Source organism: Humulus lupulus, chromosome 4 (assembly GCF_963169125.1).
Source record: "Humulus lupulus chromosome 4, drHumLupu1.1, whole genome shotgun sequence".
NCBI classification, from domain to species: domain Eukaryota; kingdom Viridiplantae; phylum Streptophyta; class Magnoliopsida; order Rosales; family Cannabaceae; genus Humulus; species Humulus lupulus.
This window is the reverse complement of record NC_084796.1, coordinates 14,457,859-14,481,562: the sequence shown is the minus strand read 5'-3', so window position 1 is coordinate 14,481,562 and position 23,704 is coordinate 14,457,859. Positions and strand designations below refer to the sequence as shown.

General features: G+C 39.0%; 1 protein-coding gene across 1 annotated transcript; it reads left to right on the top strand.

Annotated features, from left to right (window-relative positions):
* Positions 1-12,071: 12,071 nt before the first annotated feature.
* LOC133831917 (uncharacterized) lies at positions 12,072-12,689 on the top strand. The gene has a single exon (XM_062262319.1). It carries the CDS (start codon positions 12,072-12,074, stop codon positions 12,687-12,689), a length of 618 nt encoding a protein of 205 aa, XP_062118303.1.
* The last annotated feature ends 11,015 nt before the right edge of the window (positions 12,690-23,704 follow it).

The window sequence follows — 23,704 nt, the reverse complement described above, 5'->3', positions numbered from 1 at the left end:
ATTCATAAAATATATCATATTAATTAAATAAAAATAATAATCAAAACTTAATTTATTTTGACATTTAAGATCAATAAAGGTGCAATTTTCATCTCTAATCATCAATTCGAGGTAGCGGGTACTTATTCTTAATCGTCACCTTATTCAGCTCGTGGTAATCTATGCACATCCACATGCTTCCGTCATTTTTCTTCACAAATATAACCGGTGCTCCCCATGGCGAATGGCTCGGTCTAATGAATCCCAAGTCTAGGAGTTCTTGTAGCAGCGTCTTTAACTCCTTGAATTTTGTAGGTGCCATTCGGTATGGTGCCTTGGAGATAGGCTCGGTGCCCGTTACTAATTCGATTGTGAAGTCAATTTCCCGAGTCGGCGGCAACCTTGGTAAGTCGTCAGGAAATACTTCTGGAAATTCCTTTACAATGTGGACGTCTCCAACCTTTAGTGGTGTTTCCTTTACCACATCTGTGATGTTGGCTAAGAATGCTTGACATCCTTTTTCTATCATTCTTTGAGCTTTGAGAGATGATATTAGCGGTGTGTGTAGTCCTGAAACTTGTCCCAAAAAGCACATTCTCTGGCCATCAGGAGTCTCAAACGTCACTTTCTTGTTTTTGCAGTCGATGGTTGCGCCATGCCTTGCTAGCCAGTCCATGCCTAATATCACGTCGAAGTCCTTGATCTCTAGTTCTATAAGGTCTCCTTCTAATTATACATCCTCAATCTTGATTGGTACGCCTCGTACTATCTGTGATGATAAAAGTACTTTGCCCGAAGGCAACTCTGTTACAAACCTAGTTCTAAATCTTTCATAAGGTTTGTCTAGTTTTTCTATCATTCCTAACGAGATATACGAATGAGTGGCTCCCGAATAAAATAATACAGAACATATATTATTGAGGATAGAAACCTGACATGTAACCACTTTATTGCTAGCATCAACTTCTCCTTGGGTTAAGGCAAATACCCTGGCAGGAACCATCTTGTCATCCTTTTTCCCCTATGGCTTGAGCTGGGGACAGTCTCTCTTCCGGTGTCCTTCCTGACTACAGTTGTAGCATCCCTTGGTGTTTTCCCGACATTCACCAGGATGTTTCTTCTGACATTTAGTACATTGCGGGTATTCTACATAACCCGGCCTATTACTTCCATTATTCTTCTGTGTCATTTTATCGTGGCTCAACTGCTTGTTGTCAAGATGCTTTCTTTCCTGACCATTGTTGTTGTTGGACTGATTGTTATTGTTGTGGTTGTTGTTTCGACCAGTCTGAGGTTGACTTTGATGTTTAGACTCAGGCTTACTGGCCTCCTCTTTACTAACATTAGCCCGAAGCCTTTCTACTTCTATTGCCGTTTCTAGAACATAGACATAGGTAGTATTTCCCGAGTTTGCTAGCTTAGCCCCTAGTTCAATCTTCGGTCGAAGTCCTCTAACGAACTTGGTCACCCTCAAAAAGCCAGTTGGAACCATTTCCTGTGCAAACTTGGCTAATCGGTCGATCTACCGAGCATATTCTGCTACTGATAAACTCCCTTGCTTCAGACCAGCGAACTCCTCGATTCTTGAAGCGATGACTGCCAAATTGTAGTACTTTTTGCGGAACAGCTCCACAAATCTGGTCCAAGTCATGGTGGCGACATCGTGAGTCTGCTGAACTAAGTCCCACCATATTCTAGCATCTTTCTTGAGCAAAGACGAAACGCAGGATATGCGGTCCGAGTTGTCGAGATTCATGTGCGTCAGGATTGGCTCCACATTTCTGTGCCATTCTTCCGCATCGAAGGGGTCTGTTATCCCTTCAAAGTTCGGAGCGTGTTGCTTATGAAACCGCTCATAAATTTTCTCCATGTGCTGAGCTGGGTATGGCGCATAGTTCGCCACTGGCCATCCCCCATATGAACCAACTTGATGGGGTGCTTGAGCCATTTGCTGAGGCTGTGGTGGAGGCAGAGGCGGAGGCGAAGGCTGAGTCTGTTGTCGCTGTTGCTGCAGTAATTCCTCAACTTGCTGTTGTATTCTGGCAATTTCTGCAGAGTTGTCAACCGGCGGCGGCGCATTTCAGTTGGCAGTAGTACGCACTCCCCTTCTGCGAACTGTAGGGGCTTCATTGCTCTCAGGAGCAGCGTTGGAGACATTAGCATTGGTGCGAGCGGACCTTCGGAGCGACATCTTCAGCAGAGTTCTAATAGTTGAGATAAACATGTTAGAACTGTACCCTAATAGGCTCTAAGGCAAAAACTTAATCTAAACAAACATAACTCAGACCTATAGATTGTGATTTCTTATGAAAGTTATATAAGCCTTCTTTATTATTAGAGTGAGTTTCTATACTTAGAAAAATGAGCCATATTTATTATTTTCTAAGTTTGTTTCTAATCATCCTATATGACTAAATTCTCAGGCTCAAAACTCATCGTTGTTCCAAAGTTTACCATATTGAGGGAGGGCTGGGATCAGTAAAATCGATCCCACTACTATGGCCCCCTAACTCTCAATATAGAGAACCCAGTTCATTGATTTGTATCCACCCTCACCAAACTTAGTCATTATTCATTAAATTTATTACTTATTATGATTGCAAAAGAAAATCAAACTCATACATGTCATCAAAATAACAATGATATTTATTTGGAAAAAGTTTTCACTAGTTACAATCACAAATGCAAATAAATAAAATAAACAAGGAAACTAATCTATTCTAAAAATCAGGATCTTCTACATCTGATCCTTCATCTAACATATCATCATCTATCTCTTCGTAGTCATCATTATCTTGAGCCTCAAAATTCCCTCGAGGAAGATTCGTAAAAATTCTATGTTTTTGCTCATTGGTGAATTGGAATTCCATTTTAGAAGTGAACCTAAGTATGAGAAAATAATATCTCATAGCTACCGGTAACTCATCTTTATCATCTATTGTCTCCCATATATCTTCTAAAGCTACAATCACAGTTGGATAATCTTTAAAAAGTCTAATTACTAAAACGTATTGCTTCGTTGATCTCATCATGATCTGCTTAGTTTCTTGGAGGTGACCTATCTCCCTGTGGAATAAAAGTAGTCTTCGAGTGATTCTTTCTAGCACTCCTACAGTGTTTCTTGGTTCTCTAATTCTTTTTAAGGCCTTAATAGCTCGAACATCCTCATAAGTTAATGCTCCATTCATTCTTAACTGAAAACATAAAGGCTAAAATCGTTAGCTATACATATAAACATAATAACTATAACTTACACACTTACTTGGCGGTTAGATTCGGAGCTTGAGCGTGTGAATCAAGGAGAACTTCATGCGAATGAACTGTTGCTCTGATACCAACTGTAATGACCCAACTAATTCTAAGACTTTGGACCATTAAAGCTACTATACATAGACACTATTCTTAAGAAAACATACATACGATACATTCATAACTTTATTAAAAAATTTAAGGTAAATGTTGGAATTCATAAATTCGGGGTATGGGATCCCATTGTTTGAAAAATAAAACATAACTCTAACTTAATTAAAATTTGTTTACAAAACCAAGTGCGGAAAATACATAGAAACATAATTAAAAAGACTGAAAATAACGTCGTCCTCAAATCGTTCACGTAGTCCCCCGAATCAATTCTTCCTCAATACACAACCCCAAGCTGCAATGAATCCTTCTGCCGCCATAACTATTTTTCTGCATACATAAAAAATAAAGGAATGAGCCTAATGCCTAGCAAGAAAAATCTACTAAAAACATAAAACATACACATAAACTATATCATAAACATATACTATAACATATGTCATATACTACTACAATGACCATTATACTACTTGGGGCTTGTTAACTAAATAAGTCATATGCCCAATAGATTTGTGGGGCTTGCTAGCTAAGCAAGTCATATGCCCATAAATTATTGGGGTTTGTTACCTATACAAGTCATATGCCCAAGGTCTATCAACATAATAATATAATATAACATTACATAACATAACATAACATATAAACATATAAATTCTATCCTATTTTCCTTACCAATACCGGGATATGAGAACAAGGACGGGATTTGGAACACTCCTAAAAACCAACAATGAGAAGGTGAGTATTTCTAAAAGAAGGAGATGAAAAAGAAATGAATCTAACCCACCGAGAAGAAGAGCTTACCGAAAGGAAACCTTAAGTTTAAAGAATTTAAATACCTAACCTTGAATGGAAAAACAATGAGTTAGGATCTGAATGGAAACTAAAGAAAACTAAAGAATTAAACTGAAATGAACTTAAGATTAGGAATACCTTTGAATGTATTAGAACCCAACTACACCTCAATATAGAAAAACACACTATTTATCTTACTTTCCAAGTGTTTAATAAGCTTAAGATGATAAAGCTTATACCCCAAACCCAAGTGTTTATCAGCATACACTATAATATTATACACGTAATTGCATTTTCTCAGCTTAATTTGAATTGGGTAAATAGCTTTGACTGAGTCATATAACGTTTTTAAAGTTGCTGGCAGGTTCTAAGGTTTTCAAATATTTCTTTTATAAAATTATTCATAAAAAATGCTTAATTTCTCAATAAACATGCACACAACAAGTGTCATGATCTTATTAGTTCTATCTAAACCTTATAGTATAATAAATAACATCTTTATAATTAGCTATATTAATCAAACCTTGTGTTATAATTAATATTCTTAAACTATAGGTTAAACTTATAAATTCTATAAGTATTGCTACGAGTGTTCTACTAAGTCCCGACTTGAACCAAAATCCACAGTAATAAACATACTATAACTACTACTACTATCTAACTAGCTAAGTAAAATTATGGGACTTTACACACTTGGACATTCTTCCAGAGAGGTCAGGTTTACTTAAGATTTGCTTCAACGGATAGTCTTTGTATACTATGATTATATGTCCTTCAAAATACTGCCGGAGTTTCTTCTTTGCTGTAATTAACGCGAGGACCAGTTTCTCCATCATGTTGTAGTGTGTCTCAACTTCTAACAACATTTTACTACAATAAAACACTGGCTTCTGCTGGCCTCGTTCTTCTCTGAAGAGTACAGAGCTCACAACAAAGTTGGAAACATATAGGTATAAAAAAAAGGTCTTCATTGGGCACAGGAGAGCTTAATATGGGCGGAGTACTTAGGTAGGCTTTTAATTCCTCAAAAGCTTTATTTTGATCTGCTCCCCGTGCTGTGTTGGTGGATTTCTTAATGCACTGGAAGAAGGGCTGGCAACGATCTGACATGCGGAATATAAATTTGCTCAGGGCTACTACTTTGCCAGTTAAAGTTTGAATATCTCGGATGGTTCTAGGCTCTTTGACCTTTGATAGTGAGGCAATTTGGGTTGGCCTCGATGCCCCTCTTGCTGATTACATATCCTAAGAACTGCCCACAGGATACCCCAAAAATGCATTTGGCTGGGTTCAACTTCATCTGGTATGTATCGAGTATGTTCAAGCACTCGGTTAGGTCTTCCACGTGTGTGACACCTTGTCGAGATTTGACCACCATGTCATCAATGTAGACTTCCATGTTTTTACCGATCAATGAGGAGAAGAGCTTGTGCATCAACCTCTGATATGTTGCTCCTGCGTTTTTTAGACCAAAAGGCATGACTTTATACTAGTACAAACCGCGCTCTGTGGTGAAAGCTGTGAGGATTCAATCCTCTATTTTCATTGGGATCTGATTGTACCCTGAATAGGCATCAAGGAAGCTCATCCTTTCATAACTAGCAGATCATCTGCTTCTTCAAATCGTCCCAGTGCAAGAATGGTCTCCTTCGATTTTCCCACTAGAACCAAATTAAAGACTCCCCTTCCAGGCTCGTGATTGCAGTTTCCAAACACTCACTATTGGTCAGTCGGTGGATAGCAAAATACTATTCTGCTTTCAAGATCCATCCATCCGGATTGTCGCCATCAAACAATGAAAGTTCGATTTGCCGTGGCCGGATATCCCATCTTGGGGCTGGAGTAGTCGTAGGATACCCCGCAAATTCTGAGCTGCTGTCGCCTACCTCAGTCGGTCGTCCTGAAGCCAACATCTGTACACCATTGCCAATCACAATTGCCTTCCCCGGAGTTGCCGATTGGTCCCGACCCTCCACCACAGGTTCCGTGCGACGTTCTTCCTTATTTTTTAGCATTTGATCCACACAACTCGTCAGCGCTGCAATCGCTTGTTCAAGGCCAGGTATTTTTTGCAACTCTTCTTTCATGGCCACCATCTTAACTTGCACTGAGGCCACTAGCTCTTCCATCGCGTCCATCCGAGTTTCTGATCGATTCACATATGTCCTAGGTCGATGCTCTGATACTAACTGATACACAACAGCAGTGTATCGTACTAAACTAGAAAAATAGAGAAGTATAGAATAGGGAGAATTTTATTCAAATAGCAAATAACAATTCCAGGATATTCGAGAGACCTGGTTTCTCTCCAGCCTAGGGCTCATTCACAAACAAATCAGACATCCTAATCCTACCCAATTCATCTCTTTTTATTCTCCCAACTTTCCTAATCCAGACATCAGCCAAAATAGAAATAAACAAACAAACTAAGTAATCAAATCAGCATACTTCCCAGAAATATCTTCTCCAAAATCACTCATTCATTGCGATATCGCCTTGCATAGGTATATCTAATTGGTGGTCTATCACTTTTTCAGAACAAAAATAATTTTCTCCTCACTTTCTCTTAAACGGCATAACACTTGTTTGCTTGAATATTGTCTTTTACAGAAATCAACACTATAAAATATAATTATCATTACAGCATTGGTAAAGAAATAGTGAAACCTCAATGACCCTTCAAACAATTTTGTACAACATTCTCCCTTGTACGTGGATCTCACTGATTTGAATGCACCACATTGCCTTACCATTTCAAAAGAAAATTATAATCTTATGTTTTTGGGAGCTTCTTGCTTGTTCTTTTCTTAGCAAAATTATAATCATAATGTTTTGCTTTGTGTTTTGGTGACTATGAAGTATTATAATAAACTAGGATAATGAAACAAAACTAGCATAATTAGAAGGTGTTCTTGAACTCAAACTCTGTTTTAATTACATGGTTCACTTTGTTAATCTACGTGCTTTATAGTTTCTTTAATGAAAGATAATGAAACAGGGGCATGATTATTGGAGCTTGATTATGATGTTGATCCACCTGTTGGCCTAGATTCTAATTTTCATTCTGTTTTCTACCTTGGATATGATATGATATCTGGTTGTTCAATTCAACCATATTATATATTCAACTACTTGTAAGTAGTTATAAAGTATGCATATTATATATTCAACTTGTAAGTAGATATAGAGTATGCATGCCCACACAACAAATGTATAGAAAAATTAGTCGAACCAATAATAAATATCTAAACAGAAACTTGAATAAACTGACAAATATTCCAAAAATACAAAGTACCAGACACCAAAACAACACTACTAAATTTAAGAGAAGAGAATCACTCAGCAAAAAATAATACTAGGAAGAACCAAATGTAGAAATTTGTGCATCAACTTAGAAAGATACTCTCAGCATAAGTAGCAAAGTAGGATACAGGCAGCCATCGACATACATATTGTACCCTCCTGCTGTTACTCCTGGGATCATACAAGGACAGACGCCAAGGAAGAGAATCATCATGACTTTCTGATTCAAGTAAGAGATTACCATTATGTGATACACCTAGTGGCCGGAAGATATTTTTAAGAGAGAATGGCACAGGTTGGTTAACCAAGTCCACATAAAGATATTTAGTCCAAGAATCCAACACACCATATTTCTTCATGACCCATATCTCAATACATGATGGTGATGGCGATGGTGATGGTGATGATGGTGAAGTGAGCAGACATAGGCAGCCACAGAAGTTGGAAATATTTGTAACGTAAAAGCCTTTGTTTTTTAAAGATGAAGGGGCTTTAATGAGCTTAAATTCCTCACTACTTAGATCAAAAGCAACTACGCCATCAGTGTTTTGTTTAAGTTGTGCATGGTTAAAAGAGATTGCCCAATGAATAGAGCCACTAACAACAACGGACACCGTATGATTGATGGGAAAAGTAAGAAGCTGATCAGTAGAATCATAATCTTGTTCTGAAGAGAATAGGTCAGGCATGGCCATAGTTTTCCATGAATTGCTTTTCAAACTATACAACGAAACATGCTCACCAATCTGAAAGAAGTTACGACGCGGAGACTGGCCTGATATACCTCCACATGCAGCCACCACTTTGAAATCACTATTCAATGCTTCGTACCCAAATCCATACAAAGTATGGAGCATAGAAGCAGGCCTATGGAGGAAGTTTCTTATGCTTTTCGATTGCCGGGTTCCAAAGGTAAACATAATTAGTAAATTGGTCTAGCAAACAAATCACACCACTATCACTACCCACAACGGTCATGTCCCTATAGTCCATGTTAAACATGTCATACTTGTCATTGGGGAATACGTGAGACGATATCTGATCCAAGTTTTCCGAGCTACGAACTGAGCACAGCATTCGATCTCCATATTCTTGTGGACATTCATGAATCTTGTGGTGGCCATTCATGAGTCTTTTGGTGGCCAGGAGGGTACGAGATCTCTGTCGTTTGTTGTTTTTGGTGGGCCAGGAGCGTACGAGCTACTTGTCGTTTGTGGTGGGCATTCATGAAATTTGGGTCGCTTATTCGGGACAACCAATATTTGCACACGCACTTGAGCCGAAGCAAAGATTTTGCATCTAATCTTGAGAATATCTCCTCAATTATTTCTGGTGGTAATTTGCAGCTGCCATCGCTTGAACACTCAATTTTGAATTTCAAATTAGAGACCACCATCTCTATCGACCAAAACAAAGACAAACCAGACCGAAGATGCTACCAGTGAGACTTATGCCAGAAAATATGATGAAAGTAAGAACACAAAATCATTACAAATGAGAGAAAGTGTTATATGAGATTTAGAATTTCTTACTTCAATTCTATTTATAGTGAATTTATGTTACAAAAATATTAACAAAATAATACATAGAAATATTATAGAAAAATCTTGCTGTGTGTAAATTTGATTTTACCAACCACCAGTATGAAATTCGGGTCTCCAGGCTTTTCCCTTTTCATATATATAACCACGCACTTCTCATTCTTTCTTTCTATTTATGTTCGGATTCCAAAACTCATCCTTTTTATCAATTGAATCTTTACGTTCCCTTTATAAATTGCATTACTTGGCTCCAAGGTTTTTTTTAATATTTTTTTAATCTAATTTTTCTATTAATAGTGACAACAGCAGCATAAAAAGAGGTGATAAATCAATTTTATTAATTAAATCTCTATTTTTTCTTGTTAATTTCTTATGAATATTTTGACCAATTGAGATTTAAAATTTTCTATTAATTAACATATTGTATGCATCTTTCTTAAGGTAAACAATTTTATGTACTATATTTAACAATAATAGGCATATAAAAAAGACATTTGTAAGTTTTCTGAACAATGGTTTTGGGCATAGTGTAATACATTTATTAGATTATCCCCTAAGTCCTTGTTTCGGGATTAAGAATTGTTGAAATTATTATTTTTTTCTAAATTTTTTATCATGTGCATTGATTTTAGTAGTTGTATCAATTTGATTTAACAAATATTATATATCCTTTGCTGGAATATTGTGTGGTTCTAACCTGCAGTATTAGTTGATCATTCTCTACCTAATATATAAAGAGTTATTTCTTGATCATGATTATTCTTTTTAAAAAGTTTTATGTTCTAGCTGTGTGATTGCATTATAAACAAATGACTAAAAATAGTTCAGCTCTTGAAGCTAAGCCAAACTTACTATACAGAAGAACAGAAGAGTATGATATTCAAGCTTTAGAAATACTTGAGCCTATAACTAAACATGCAATACTATGGCACATGAACATACTTATCATTCTTCATACTTCATAAATGGACACACAAAAATCATTAAGGTTATGCATCTCTAAGCATATGCATATATTACTTTAGAATGTACTTGTCTTGAATATGAATTATGAACATTCTTATCATTCTTCTTACTCTAAATCTGCATAGCAATTTTCAAGTAAAATTCAATGAAACAAAATAAGTTCCCAATAAATGAAACAAAATACAGGACTGTGCAATTTTTTTTTTTGAGGGCAAAGACATTACAAGAAAACTAACAGAAGGCCAATTCTGCACTATACAATGGCAGCAGAGCTAACTAGAGAAAATCCTCTATTCCAAAAATTTGAAGCTTTAACATCTAAAACATTCTTAACAATACAATGAGCCACCATATTGGTTTGACGAGGGGAAAATTAGACATCAATTACTCCACCTTTATCCATAGTCCATTTGATCTCTTAACATTAACTCAAAATCAGCAACACTACTATCAAAACCAGTCAACATCTTTGTACTGTGCAATATTTAAACATAAGCAAATAATATACTACAATTCAATAACCAACAGAAATTACCTCTGTATAATGATATATAAGAATCAAGCACATAAAATTCCTCCAGAAAAAAAAATTCAAACTAGAATATAGCTTCTCAATAAAAGGTAATTATATTAATATTTCCAACTTAAATCCCAAAAATTGTCATATGAAACCCAAATTAAGATATTTTTGTCTAGGCTTTTCCATTTTCATATAACCTCGTGCTTCTAATTCTTTCTTTCCTTTTATGTTCGGATTCCAATTCTCAATTTTTTTATAAATTAAATCTTTATTTTCCATTTATGAATTATATCACTTGGCTCCCAAAGGTATTTTTTTAATCTAATTTTTCTATTAAAAAATAGTAACGAAAATAAAACAAAAAGGCTAGACAAATCAATTTTATCAATTATATCTCTATTATTTTTGTTAATTAGTTATGAATATTTTGCTTACTAGTTGGGATATATTTTGTATCTTTCTTAATATAAAAAATTTCATATACCAAGATTTAACAATAATAAGCATGTATAAAAAAAGTATTTATACATAGATTTTTTTAAGAAATAAAGGGATAGGTTATTTTGAGTCCAAACAATGATTTTGGGCATAGGTATGGTTCTTGTACACTCCTAAGTCTTCCCGTTTGCATAAGATCAATCCTATATAATAAGATTTTAGTAGTTAGATTATTTTGTTTAGGAAACATTCTTTCTTTCTATTTTTGTTTGATTTCAAAAGGCAACCTTCTTATTAATTGAATCTTTATGATCCCTTAATATATTATATCACTTGCGTTCTTGAGTTGTTTTTTTTAATCTAATTTTTCTATTAATAGTGACAAAAACAGCACAAAAAGGGGAGACAAAATAATTTATTAATTAAATCTCGATTTTTTTTTATTTATGAATATTCTGTTTAAATTTAACAACAATAGGCATCTATTTTAAACACAAAAGAAATAATAGCCAAAAAATAAAGAAGCATTCATAATTTTTTTAAAGAGAAATAAATTGATATTTATGGTTCTAATACACTTCTTATAAGTCCTTCACGTATGCTTACCCTTTAATATATTTATATGATTAGCCCCTAGCCCCTGTTTCGAGGATAAGAATTGTTAAGATTATTTTTTATTTTTATTATTTTGTTTTAACATTTTTAGAATGTGCATCGATTTTAGTAGGTTGATCAATTTGATTTAAGAATATTTTTTTAGTGTAGAAATTGTGTAGAAATATGTGACATGCATTGAACCTGTTTTTATTGTATCCTTTGCTGAAAAATTGTTCGTTCTAACCAAGATCATTCTCTACCTGATGTATAGAGAGGAGTTATATCTAGTTCGCACCCAAATCCATACATACATATATAGTATTTTTAGGAGACAACAAATATTTACAAACTAGGACAACCAAAACTAGTCCTTAATAACGTGTAACAGTTTAATTAGTTTTCCTAATCATTGTTAGCTGTCACAAGTAGTTACAAATTCTGTTTTTAGCCTCTTGTCTATATAAGGCTTGTAATCCTCATTTGCTCAATATAGAAAATCATAACATTTCTTTTCAAGAGACTTTCTTTCTCTCTTTCTCTTTCTCTCTCTTCTTCGTTGGGTTCATTTTCTCATCATGGCATCAGAGCCAATCGTTACCGAAGATAACTCTTCTTCTTCCTCTCCAGCGATCGCCATAGCTTCAACATCACAACTGGTTGCCTTTTCTCATACCTTCTCCCTCAAACTCGATGATGGCAACTACCTCCTCTGGCGTCAACATGTTCTTTTTGCGGTTCGAGGTCACTCCCTTGAACATTTCCTCTTTGATAAAGATTCTTGCCCTGAAAAATTTCTTTCTGATGAAGATAAAGCTGCAAACAAAATCTATTCTGAATACACAACCTGTATGCAGCAAGATCAATTACTGTGTTCTTGGCTATGTTCTTCAATGTTTGAATCCATCCTCACACACATGGTCGGTTGTAATACTTCCAAACAGGTATGGACAAGTCTTCAAATTTATTTTCAAGCTCAAACTGCAGCTAAGATTGATAAGCTTACTACACAGTTACAAACGATCAAGAAAAATGGCTTGACCTTAAATGCCTATTTGCTCAAAATTAAAAGTTTAACTGATAAACTTGCTTCCACTGGTCACCCTCTCACTGCAAAGGAGCATGTTCAAGCCATTTTTAGAGCTCTCCCAACCTCTTATGATCCATTTATTATATCTACCAATTCTCGTACCTAGGACTATACCATACCAGAAGTTGAATCTCTTCTTCTCTCCCAATAATCAAGAATTGCGATGCAAAACAAAGACCTAGATTCTGTTCTCCCTAGTGTCAATCTTGCTTTGGCAAATCAATCATCCAATAAGAGATTTCCTTCACCCAACTATAATCCTGGTTATGCTTCTAATGGCCACAATTTCCCTAGACCTTCCCCATATGTTCATAATCTCCATTACCCTCCTTTCACTCTTGGGGCCCTGCTCCTACTGGCCGTTCTAATTTCTATAGGGGTCCTCGTCCTAACTCTAGGTCTGTGTGCCAAGTTTGTGGTAAACATGGAAAAGTTTGCAGCATTTTGTTACTACAGGTATGACCCTAGTGTCACAGGACAACAACCATCACCTCCGTATGCTTCTCAGTCCAATTCCATGATAGAATATATGGAAGCAATGAGGGCCACTCCTGAATTGGTTCAAGATGCAGGCTGGTTGTAAAGCCCCGAATTCTCCGATGTGGTTTAGTGGCGGTTTAGTAGGCCGGGAGGGTCGTAATTGCTTAATTACGCCATTAAATGAATATATGCATGTTTATGTGAATTATATTATAATATGATGATATATGCATGCATGTGGGTCCACATTTGAAATATTATGCTGTTTTGATAATTTGGCCCATTGAGGGTAAATTTGTGTATTTGGGTGCATGATGTGATTTGTGAATGAGATTCCATCATTATGGAGATATATTCGAGCTATTCGGCATGAGACGGTCATATTTAGTGGATTAGTGGTTTTGTCATAACGGGGTCAATTTTGGGGTAATAGAAATGTTTATTTGATGATAAATTGTGAATTATTGAGATCAGGGTGAAATTATGGAAGTTTTGACTATAATGTCCCCGGGGGTATTTTCGGGACCCCGAGCATTAGGTTTTATTTGAGGTTACTTAAGCTTGAAGTAGCTGTCAGATAGAACGTGCGATTAGAAAACCTCTCGTTCTCCTTCATTAGTTCATTTTTTCCACCTGAAGCATACTCGAAGAAATCTTGAGTTCTAGGAGTCAGAGTCGAGCGAGGATCGAGGCATAGCGATCCTAGGAAAGATTAGAAGCTTCTTGACTGAAGGATTTGACAGAAAACAATCTAATCGAAGGTAATCTAAGTTTAAAGTTTTGAGTTTTTAGAGTTTCTAAGCTTTGAATTGGACTTTGTGAATTGTTGGGTTTTCGATTCTTTTGAACCTTGGGTTTTCAAGGTTTTGGTGCATTGGGAAGCTTGGGAACCTTGTTTTGATGATTGGGGAATGTTTAGGTATGAATTTTGAGGTTTAGAGAAGTTGAAAACGTGTCTGGGAATGGCCCAGGGTTGGGGGCCGCGGCCCTGTTCTTGGGCGTCGCGGTCCTAACTTGATGAGGAAGGAGGGGTTTCTGTTTGCGCTGGGCACCGCGGCCCTTGATGTTGGGCGCCGCGGCGCTTGCCTCTAGATTTTTTGGGGGCCGCGGCACAAGGTGCTAGGGCCGCGACTCTTGAGCAAGGTTGAGCCCATTTTCATGTTTTGACCCCGGGATCATGGTTTTAGGCCTCGGGATCACTCCTACTACCCGGATTAGTGAGGATTGATGTCTCGGAGGCTAAATCTTGGTTTGAGAACCCTTGATTATCATGTTATTGATGGTATCCTATAATGTGTTATGATTAGGTTTATGATTAGGTAGCCGCTAAAGGACTAAAAGCTAAATCGTTCTCAAGGGTCGTTCTTTTCTTCATTCTAGCTCGAATCATAGGTAAGAAAACTGCACCCCATATGTGGCATGCATGGTTATTCATGAGGCATGTTGGTTGTATAAATGTGGACATGAATTGATTGTGGAATACTTAGCAAATCTTGCTCACTTGTGCATGGTACTGACTCATTAGTCAGATTTGGCAAATGTGCTAGTATCAACTGTGAAGTTGTGACTCATTAGTCAGGTTTGGCAGTGGTACTGGGCACTGGTCACATAGTACTGACTCATTAGTCAAGACGGCTTTGGTGTGCTCAACGCAAGCCAATAAAGATTAGATCTAATCGACTTTCTGCATTGGATGACTCAAAGAGCATTAATGCCGGACCGACCTCAAGTTCGATGAATATTATAAGCGCTTGTGTGGCTTACTCATCAGTCACTCATTTGTTAAATTAGAGACTTACCCATCAGTCTCTCATTTGTTGAAGGCTAGTGGCTTACCCAGCAGCCACTCTTCTGTTTGAATTGGTGACATGCTTGTCAGTCACTCAGGTTGGTTTACCAGAACCTCAAGTGATACTCACTCATCTGTTTGAGAGCTATGAGCTCTATGTGATTATAATGATAATCATTTGATGATGTTTACATACAATACTGTGTTTTCTTGCTGGGCTTTGGCTCATGGGTGCTATGTGGTGCAGGTAAAGGGAAAGAGAATCTCACATAGACTTGAGTGGAGAGCTTAGGTGGTGATGTGTACATATGCGGCCGCTTGACCACCACGGCCAAGGAGTTCTCAGAGGAACTAGGGGGTTTACCCTATTTTTGCCGCTTAGGTCGGCGGGGTTTGAACTTTTGGAACAGTAATAACCTTTTTGAGTTGTAAATAACTTGTAAATGTTCTTGTGGGCCCATGAACAGTTTTATATATCAAATAAAACATATCCTTTCCTTTTTATTGGTTTTCACCTTAACCTGTTAATAACACTTAGAACACGTTTTTAACCAAAGGAATTAGGCAATGAGTCAAATTTCTTGTTCACCGTAACTGTTCTGGGGTAACCAGGGCGTCATAACTTGGTATCAGAGCAATGCCAAGGTTAAGGTTCCTGTAGACTGGCTGGGCATGTACACACATCACTGAAGTCAAGCTCGACTCATGGTTTGGTAACTATTTACGTAGTTATGTGCATAACTGCCTAAATGTGGTGCATATGCTTTACCTGTATGAATGAGACACTGTGTTGAACCTGTGCCCCTGAAATATTATATCCTCAGCAACTGTGTGCTAATTAGTACTGAAACTGCTGGAGCATACTCATTAGTATTGTTGATTATGAATTGTTATGTGATACATGATGAGTGCTGAATGCCATAAACATGTATCTGCTTGTGAATATTGAATGACTGTGGAATATGATAATTGTCTGCTTGTTCTTGGACTGTGAGGCGGCAAGAGGTTTAGTTATTACTACCTGACTGGCCGTATTGATCAATGTTTCAGCAAGGTATATCAGAAATAAGAATGAACCCAAGGCAGACAGACACATCAGCTGGCCAAAGTGATCAGGGCCAGAATAACAATAACAGCCAGAGTCAGGAAAATGACCAGTATCAGATTCCATAGCCAGCTCCTGCAAACTGGCAGCAGTTGTTTAATGAGTTGTAGGCAAAAGTGTTGAAACAAGGAGAGGAGCTTCGTCTCCTGAGACAACAACAAGTGCCTGCAGTGGTTGGTGTATCAGAGGCACCTCCTGTGTCGGTGCTAGCAGCAGAGCAGCTGCCTGAGGTAAGAAATAAATGGGAGCCTCTTTATGAAAGGTTCAGGAAGCAACAACCTCCTGTTTTTGAGGGCATTGCAGATCCTGCCAAGGCAGAACAATGGATGAGTATGATTACCACTATCCTTGACTTTATGAGGGTAACTTGTAATGAGAGGGTGGCTTGTGCTACCTATATGTTTCGGGAGGATGCCCGGATTTGGTGGGAAGTGATTACCCAGACCAAGAATGCTAATGCCCTGAGCTGGGAGGAGTTTCAGACCTTGTTTAATGAAAAGTATTACAATGATGCCATCAGGGCAGCTAAAGCTGAGGAATTCATTAGGCTACTTCAGGGAAGTTTATCAGTTACTGAATATGCCTTAAAATTTGACCGTTTGGCAAAGTTTTCCAAGGAACTGGTGCCCACTGATGGGACTAGGAGAGAAAGATTCCTTCAGGGGCTACAGCCCAGGTTAGCCCATGATGTTCGTATCACCACTGTGGCAGGGGTTACTACCTATGCACAGGTGGTTGAGAAGGCACTCACAGCTGAGAGTGCAGAGATCAAGATCTGGCGTGACAGTGCAGCCAGAAAGGATTTCAGGAGGACAATTCCTCCATTTGTGGGTTTTGGTAGGGGTGTTGGCCCCAGTGATTAGAAGAGGAAGGTTCCTGATACCTTCCCATTTCCAGGTCCTGACAGGAGGCCCCGTGGTATTACAATGGGTTGTCCTGGGGGTAGTGAAGCCTGGAAGACTTGTCCTGAATGTCCTAGATGCAAGAGGCGCCATTTGGGAGAGTGTAAGGCAAAGGCCTGCTACTTGTGTGGAGCAGTGGGTCATCTTAAGAAAGATTGCCCTCAGGTAGGGAAAGAAGAACCTAGGAAGGTGGACAGCTCGAGTGTTCACGTTGATGCAAGCAGAAGCTGAGGCTTCTCCCTTAGTTGTTACAGGTCAACTTCTTAGTGCTGGAACCCCTTATAATGTGTTGATTGATTCTGGTGCTACACATTCCTTTGTTGCTAGTAGTGTTATTGATAGATTGTGTAGACCTTGTGATTTCTATGCTGTGGGATTTGGTACTTTGTTACCCACTGGAGAGTTAGTGGTATCCAGGAGATGGGTCAGATCTTTTCCAGTGACAGTGGAGGGCAGAGAGTTGTCAGTGGACTTGATAGAGTTAGTTATGACTGACTTTGATATGATACTGGGTATGGATTGGTTGGAAAAGTATGGGCCAACTATTGATTGCAGAAGGAAGATGGTCACCTTTGAGCCTGAAGGTGAGGATCATTTTGTGTTTGTTGGTAATGTGCGTGGACCTCGCATTCCTATGATTTCTGTGTTGAGGGCCAGGGATCTATTGCAAAGAGGTTGCATTGGATTCTTAGCCAGTGTGGTTGATACCACTCAGGTCATGCTAGTGAGACCAGAGGATACTAGACTTGTATGTGAATTCCTGGATGTGTTTCCAGAAGATTTGCCAGGATTGCCACCACACAAGGAAATTGAGTTCGTTATAGAATTGGCACCAGGGACGGAGCCAGTATCTAGAGCACCATACAGAATGGCCCCAGCTGAGTTGAAAGAATTAAAGGTACAGTTGCAAGAGCTGTTAGACTTGGGTTTTATTAGACCTAGTTTCTCACCTTGGGGTGCGCCAGTTCTGTTTGTGAAAAATAAGGATGGTTCTCTGAGAATGTGTATAGATTACAAAGAACTGAATAAGTTGACAATTAAGAATAAGTATCCTTTGCCAAGGATAGATGCTCTGTTCGATTAGTTGCAAGGTAAGAAGGTATTCTCAAAGATTGACCTTCGTTCTGGTTATCATCAGTTGAGGGTCAAGGAGGGAGACATACCGAAGACTGCCTTTCGTACCAGGTATGGGCATTATGAGTTTCTAGTTATGTCATTTGGATTGACTAATGCCCCAGCTACTTTTATGGATCTGATGAACAAAGTGTTGAAGGATTATTTAGGCCGGTTTGTGATCGTCTTCATCGATGATATTCTGGTATATTCTCAGATTGAGTTCGAGCATGAGCAGCATCTGAAGTTGGTTCTACAGAGACTGAGAGAACACAGGCTGTTTGCTAAATTCAAGAAGTGTGAGTTCTGGTTGTCTCAGGTATCATTTCTTGGACACATTGTCAGTAAGGAAGGGATTAAGGTAGATCCAGCAAAGATCGAAGCGGTCAGAGATTGGCCAAGGCCAAAGAATGCTTCTGAGGTTAGAAGTGTCCTTGGATTGGTAGGGTATTATAGGCGTTTCGTGGAAGGGTTCTCGAAGATTACTATTGCTCTGACTGAGCTGACACGCAAGAGCCAGAAATTTGTGTGGTCAGATAAATGTGAGAACAACTTCCAGGAACTGAAGCAGAGATTGATTACAACTTCGATTCTGAGTCTCCCGACAGATCAGGAGAAGTTTATGATTTACTGTGATGCTTCTCATCAGGGTTTGGGTTGTGTTTTGATGCAATCAGAGAAGGTAATTGCTTATGCTTCTCGTCAGCTGAAGGAGTATGAAAAGAGATATCCCACTCATGATTTAGAGTTGGCGGCTGTGGTTTTTGCTTTGAAGATATGGAGGCATTATCTCTATGGAGAAAAGTGTGAGATCTATACAGACCACAAGAGCCTGAAATACTTCTTCACCCAGAAAGACTTGAATATGAGACAAAGACGTTGGCTGAAGTTAGTAAAAGATTATGATTGCGAGATTCTGTATCATCCAGGAAAATCCAACGTGGTAGCTGATGCTTTGAGCCGGAAGGGTTCGGGACAGATTCATGGTATGGGGCTGATAGCCAGAGAGTTAGCAAATGATATGACCAGAGCTGGTATAGAGTTACTGGTGGACCAGTTGGCTAACATTACGCTACAGTCTATGCTGTTGGAGAGAATCAAAGAAGGTCAGTTGAATGATCCACAGCTGATCAAGATTAGAGAGGATGTTCTGGCTGGAGCATCCAGAGATTATACAGTGTCTGAGGTAGGCTTGTTGAGACACAAGGGGCAGATATGTGTTCCGTTAGACACTGCACTGAGGCGACAGATTCTGGATGAATCTCATACTACACCTTACTCCTTGCATCCAGGCACCACGAAAATGTATCAGGATGTGAGATCATTGTATTGGTGGCCAGGGATGAAGAGAGATGTAGTGGAGTATGTGGCTAAGTGCTTGACATGTCAACAGGTCAAGGCTGAGCATCAGAGGTCGGCAGGGTCATTGCAGCCTCTGGATATCCCAGAGTGGAAGTGGGAAGACATCACAATGGATTTTGTGGTGGGCTTACCCAGGACTACTGGTCAGCATGATTCTATTTGGGTGATAGTGGATCGCTACACCAAATCATCTCACTTTCTGCCAGTGAGGACCACTTATACAGTTGATCAGTATGCAGATCTCTATGTGAGAGAGATAGTGTGCCTCCATGGAGCACCTAGATCGATCGTGTCAGATCGGGACCCCACTTTTACTTCCAAGTTCTGGGGGGAGTTTGCAGAAAGCCATGGGGACATAGTTGAAGTTCAGTACGGCTTATCATCCTCAGACAGATGGGCAATCTGAGAGGACAATTCAGATTATGGAAGACATGCTGAGAGCATGTGTGCTGGACTTCAGTGGATCTTGGAATAAGTATCTTCCTTTGATATAGTTATCCTACAACAACAGTTATCAGTCTACCATTGGAGTAGCACCTTATGAGATGTTGTATGGTAGGAAGTGCAGATCTCCCATTCATTGGGATGAGACAAGTGAAAGGAGATACTTAGGTCCTGAGGCAGTTCAGAGGACCAGTGAGGCTATTGAGAAGATTAGAGCTCGGATGCTCGCTTCTCAGAGTAGACAGAAGAGCTATGCAGATCCCAAGCGCAGGAACGTGGAGTTCCAGGTAGGAGACTACGTTTTTCTCAGAGTCTCACCATGGAAAGGGGTGAGAAGGTTTGGGAAGAAAGGCAAGCTGAGCCCTAGATTTGTAGGTCCATTTGAGATCCTGGAGAGGGTTGGTCAGGTGGCTTACAGATTGGCCTTGCCTCCGGCGTTGTCTGCCGTGCATAATGTGTTTCATGTATCAGCTCTTGGGAGTTATGTATCTGATGCGAGCCATATTTTGAGTTATGAAGATCTGGAGCTTGAACCAGATCTCTCCTTTGAGGAGCAGCCAGTTCAAATACTTGACAGAAAAGATAAGGTCCTCAGGAATAAGACTATACCTTTGGTTAAGGTATTGTGGAGAAACAGTAAGGTCGAGGAAGCGACCTTGGAGCTGGAGTCAGATATGCAGAGTCAGTATCCCGAACTGTTCAGGTAAATTTCGAGGACAAAATTTCAGTAAGGAGGGGATAGTTGTAATGCCCCGAATTCTCCGATGTGGTTTAGTGGCGGTTTAGTAGACCGGGAGGGTCGTAATTGCTTAATTACGCCATTAAATGAATATATGCATGTTTATGTGAATTATATTATAATATGATGATATATGCATGCATGTGGGTCCACATTTGAAATATTATGCTGTTTTGATAATTTGGCCCATTGAGGGTAAATTTGTGTATTTGGGTGCATGATGTGATTTGTGAATGAGATTCCATCATTATGGAGATATATTCGAGTTATTCGGCATGAGACGGTCATATTTAGTGGATTAGTAGTTTTGTCATAACGGGGTCAATTTTGGAGTAATAGAAATGTTTATTTGATGATAAATTGGGAATTATTGAGATCAGGGTGAAATTATGGAAGTTTTGACTATAATGTCCCCGGGGGTATTTTCGGGACCCCGAGCATTAGGTTTTATTTGAGGTTACTTAAGCTTGAAGTAGCTATCAGATAGAACGTACGATTAGAAAACCACTTGTTCTCCTTTGTTAGTTCATTTTTTCCACCCGAAGCATACTCGAAGAAATCTTGAGTTCTAGGAGTCAGAGTTGAGCGAGGATCGAGGCATAGCGATCCTAGGAAAGATTAGAAGCTTCTTGACCGAAGGATTTGACAGAAAACAATCTAATCGAAGGTAATCTAAGTTTAAAGTTTTGAGTTTTTAGAGTTTCTAAGCTTTGAATTGGACTTTGTGAATTGTTGGGTTTTCGATTCGTTTGAACCTTGAGTTTTGAGGGTTTTGGTGCATTGGGAAGCTTGGGAACCTTGTTTTGATGATTGGGGAATGTTTAGGTATGAATTTGGAGGTTTAGAGAAGTTGAAAACGCGTCTGGGAATGGCCCAGGGTTGGGGGCCGCGGCCCTGTTCTTGGGCGCCGCGACCCTAACTTGATGAGGAAGGAGGGGTTTCTGTTTGCGCTGGGCTCCGCGGCCTTTGGTGTTGGGTGCCACGGTGCTTGCCTCTAGATTTTCTGGGGGCCGCGGCACAAGGTGCTAGGGTCGCGGCTCTTGAGTAGGGTTGAGCCCATTTGCATGTTTTGACCCCGGGATCATGGTTTTAGGCCTCGGGATCACTCCTACTACCCGAATTAGTGAGGATTGATGTCTCAGAGGCTAAATCTTGGTTTGAGAACCCTTGATTATCATGTTATTGATGGTATCCTATAATGTGTTATGTTAGGTAACTGCTAAAGGACTAAAAGCTAAACCGTTCTCACGGGTCGTTCTTTTCTTCATTCTAGCTCGAATTAGAGGTAAGAAAACTGCACCCCATAAGTTACATGCATGGTTATTCATGAGGGATGTTGGTTGTATAAATGTGTACATGAATTGATTGTGGAATACTTAGCAAATCTTGCTCACTTGTGCATGGTACTGACTCATTAGTCAGATTTGGCAAAGGTGCTAGTATCAACTGTGAAGTTGTGACTCATTAGTCAGGTTCGGCAGTGGTACTGGGCACTGGTCACATAGTACTGACTCATTAGTCAGGACGGCTTTGGCGTGCTCAACGCAAGCCAATAAAGATTAGATCTAATCGACTTTCTGCATTGGATGACTCAAAGTGCATTAATGCCGGACCGACCTCAAGTTCGATGAATATTATAAGCGCTTGTGTGGCTTACCCATCAGTCACTTATTTGTTAAAGTAGAGACTTACCCATCAGTCTCTCATTTGTTGAAGGCTAGTGGCTTACCCAGCAACCACTCTTCTGTTTGAATTAGTGACCTGCTTGTCAGTCACTCAGTATGGTTTACCAGAACCTCAAGTGATATTCACTCATCTGTTTGAGAGCTATGAGCTCTATGTGATTATAATGATAATCATTTGATGATGTTTACATACAATACTGTGTTTTCTTGCTGGGCTTTGGCTCATGGGTGCTATGTGGTGCAGGTAAAGGGAAAGAGAAGCTCACCCAGCCTTGAGTGGAGAGCTTAGGTGGTGATGTGTACATATGCGGCCGCTTGACCACCACGACCAAGGAGTTTTCAGAGGAACTAGGGGGTTTACCCTATTTTTGCCGCTTAGGTCGGCGGGGTTTGAACTTTTGGAACAGTAATAACCTTTTTGAGTTGTAAATAACTTGTAAATGTTCTTGTGGGCCCATGAACAATTTTATATATCAAATAAAACATATCTTTGCCTTTTTATTGGTTTTCACCTTAACCTGTTAATAACACTTAGAACACGCTTTTAACCAAAGGACTCAGGCAATGAGTCAAATTTCTGGTTCACCGTTCACCGTAACTGTTCTGGGGTAACCAGGGCGTTACACTGGTATCCGGATTCGGGTGTTACTAACCATTGCACCAACAACATTGACAGAGAACCTTACTCGGGGCATGAATCTGTCCATAGTGCAGATGGCTCGGGCCTACCAATTTCCAACATTGGTCAATCTTCTTTCAATTCTCCTTACAATTCAAAGCTACATACTCTTAAGAATGTTCTTCATACTCCCAACATCACTAAGAATTTATTAAGTATGCCCAACTTGCACATGGCAATGATGTCTATTTTGAGTTTAATGCTAATACTTTCTATGTCAAAGACCAAGCCACGAAGGGTACTATTTTGATGGAAGGGACTTTATGTTTTTGACAGTGCTCACTTGAAGTTTCTTGGACAAAACTCGATTGCTACTTCACCATCAGCACAATTTCTTTTTTTATCTCCTATTGTCAATAATGTAGGAACAGCTATCACTAATTCTCATTCCATTGTACATTTGTGGCACAATCGTTTAGGGCACCATGCTCCTCAAATTGTAAAACAAGTTCTACATCAGTGTAATACAAAACTCAATACAAATAAACCAGTTCTTGAATTTTGTAATGCTTGTTGTATGGGCAAAATTCATAGACTTTCTTATTCTAATTTCAATACTGAGTATATCATGCCTCTCCAATTAGCGCATTCTGATTTATGGGGTCTAGCCCCTGTGATTTCTTCAAGTGGCTACTATTATTATGCCAGTTTCATTGATGCTTACTCAAGATTTACTTGGGTCTATCTTTTATGAAATAAATTTGATGTTCTCACATTTCAGAATTTTAAGGCTCAATTTGAACTTCAACTTGATTGCAAGCTCAAATCTCTCCAAAGTTACTGAGGTGGGGAGTATCAAGCACTTACGAGCTTCTTACAAACT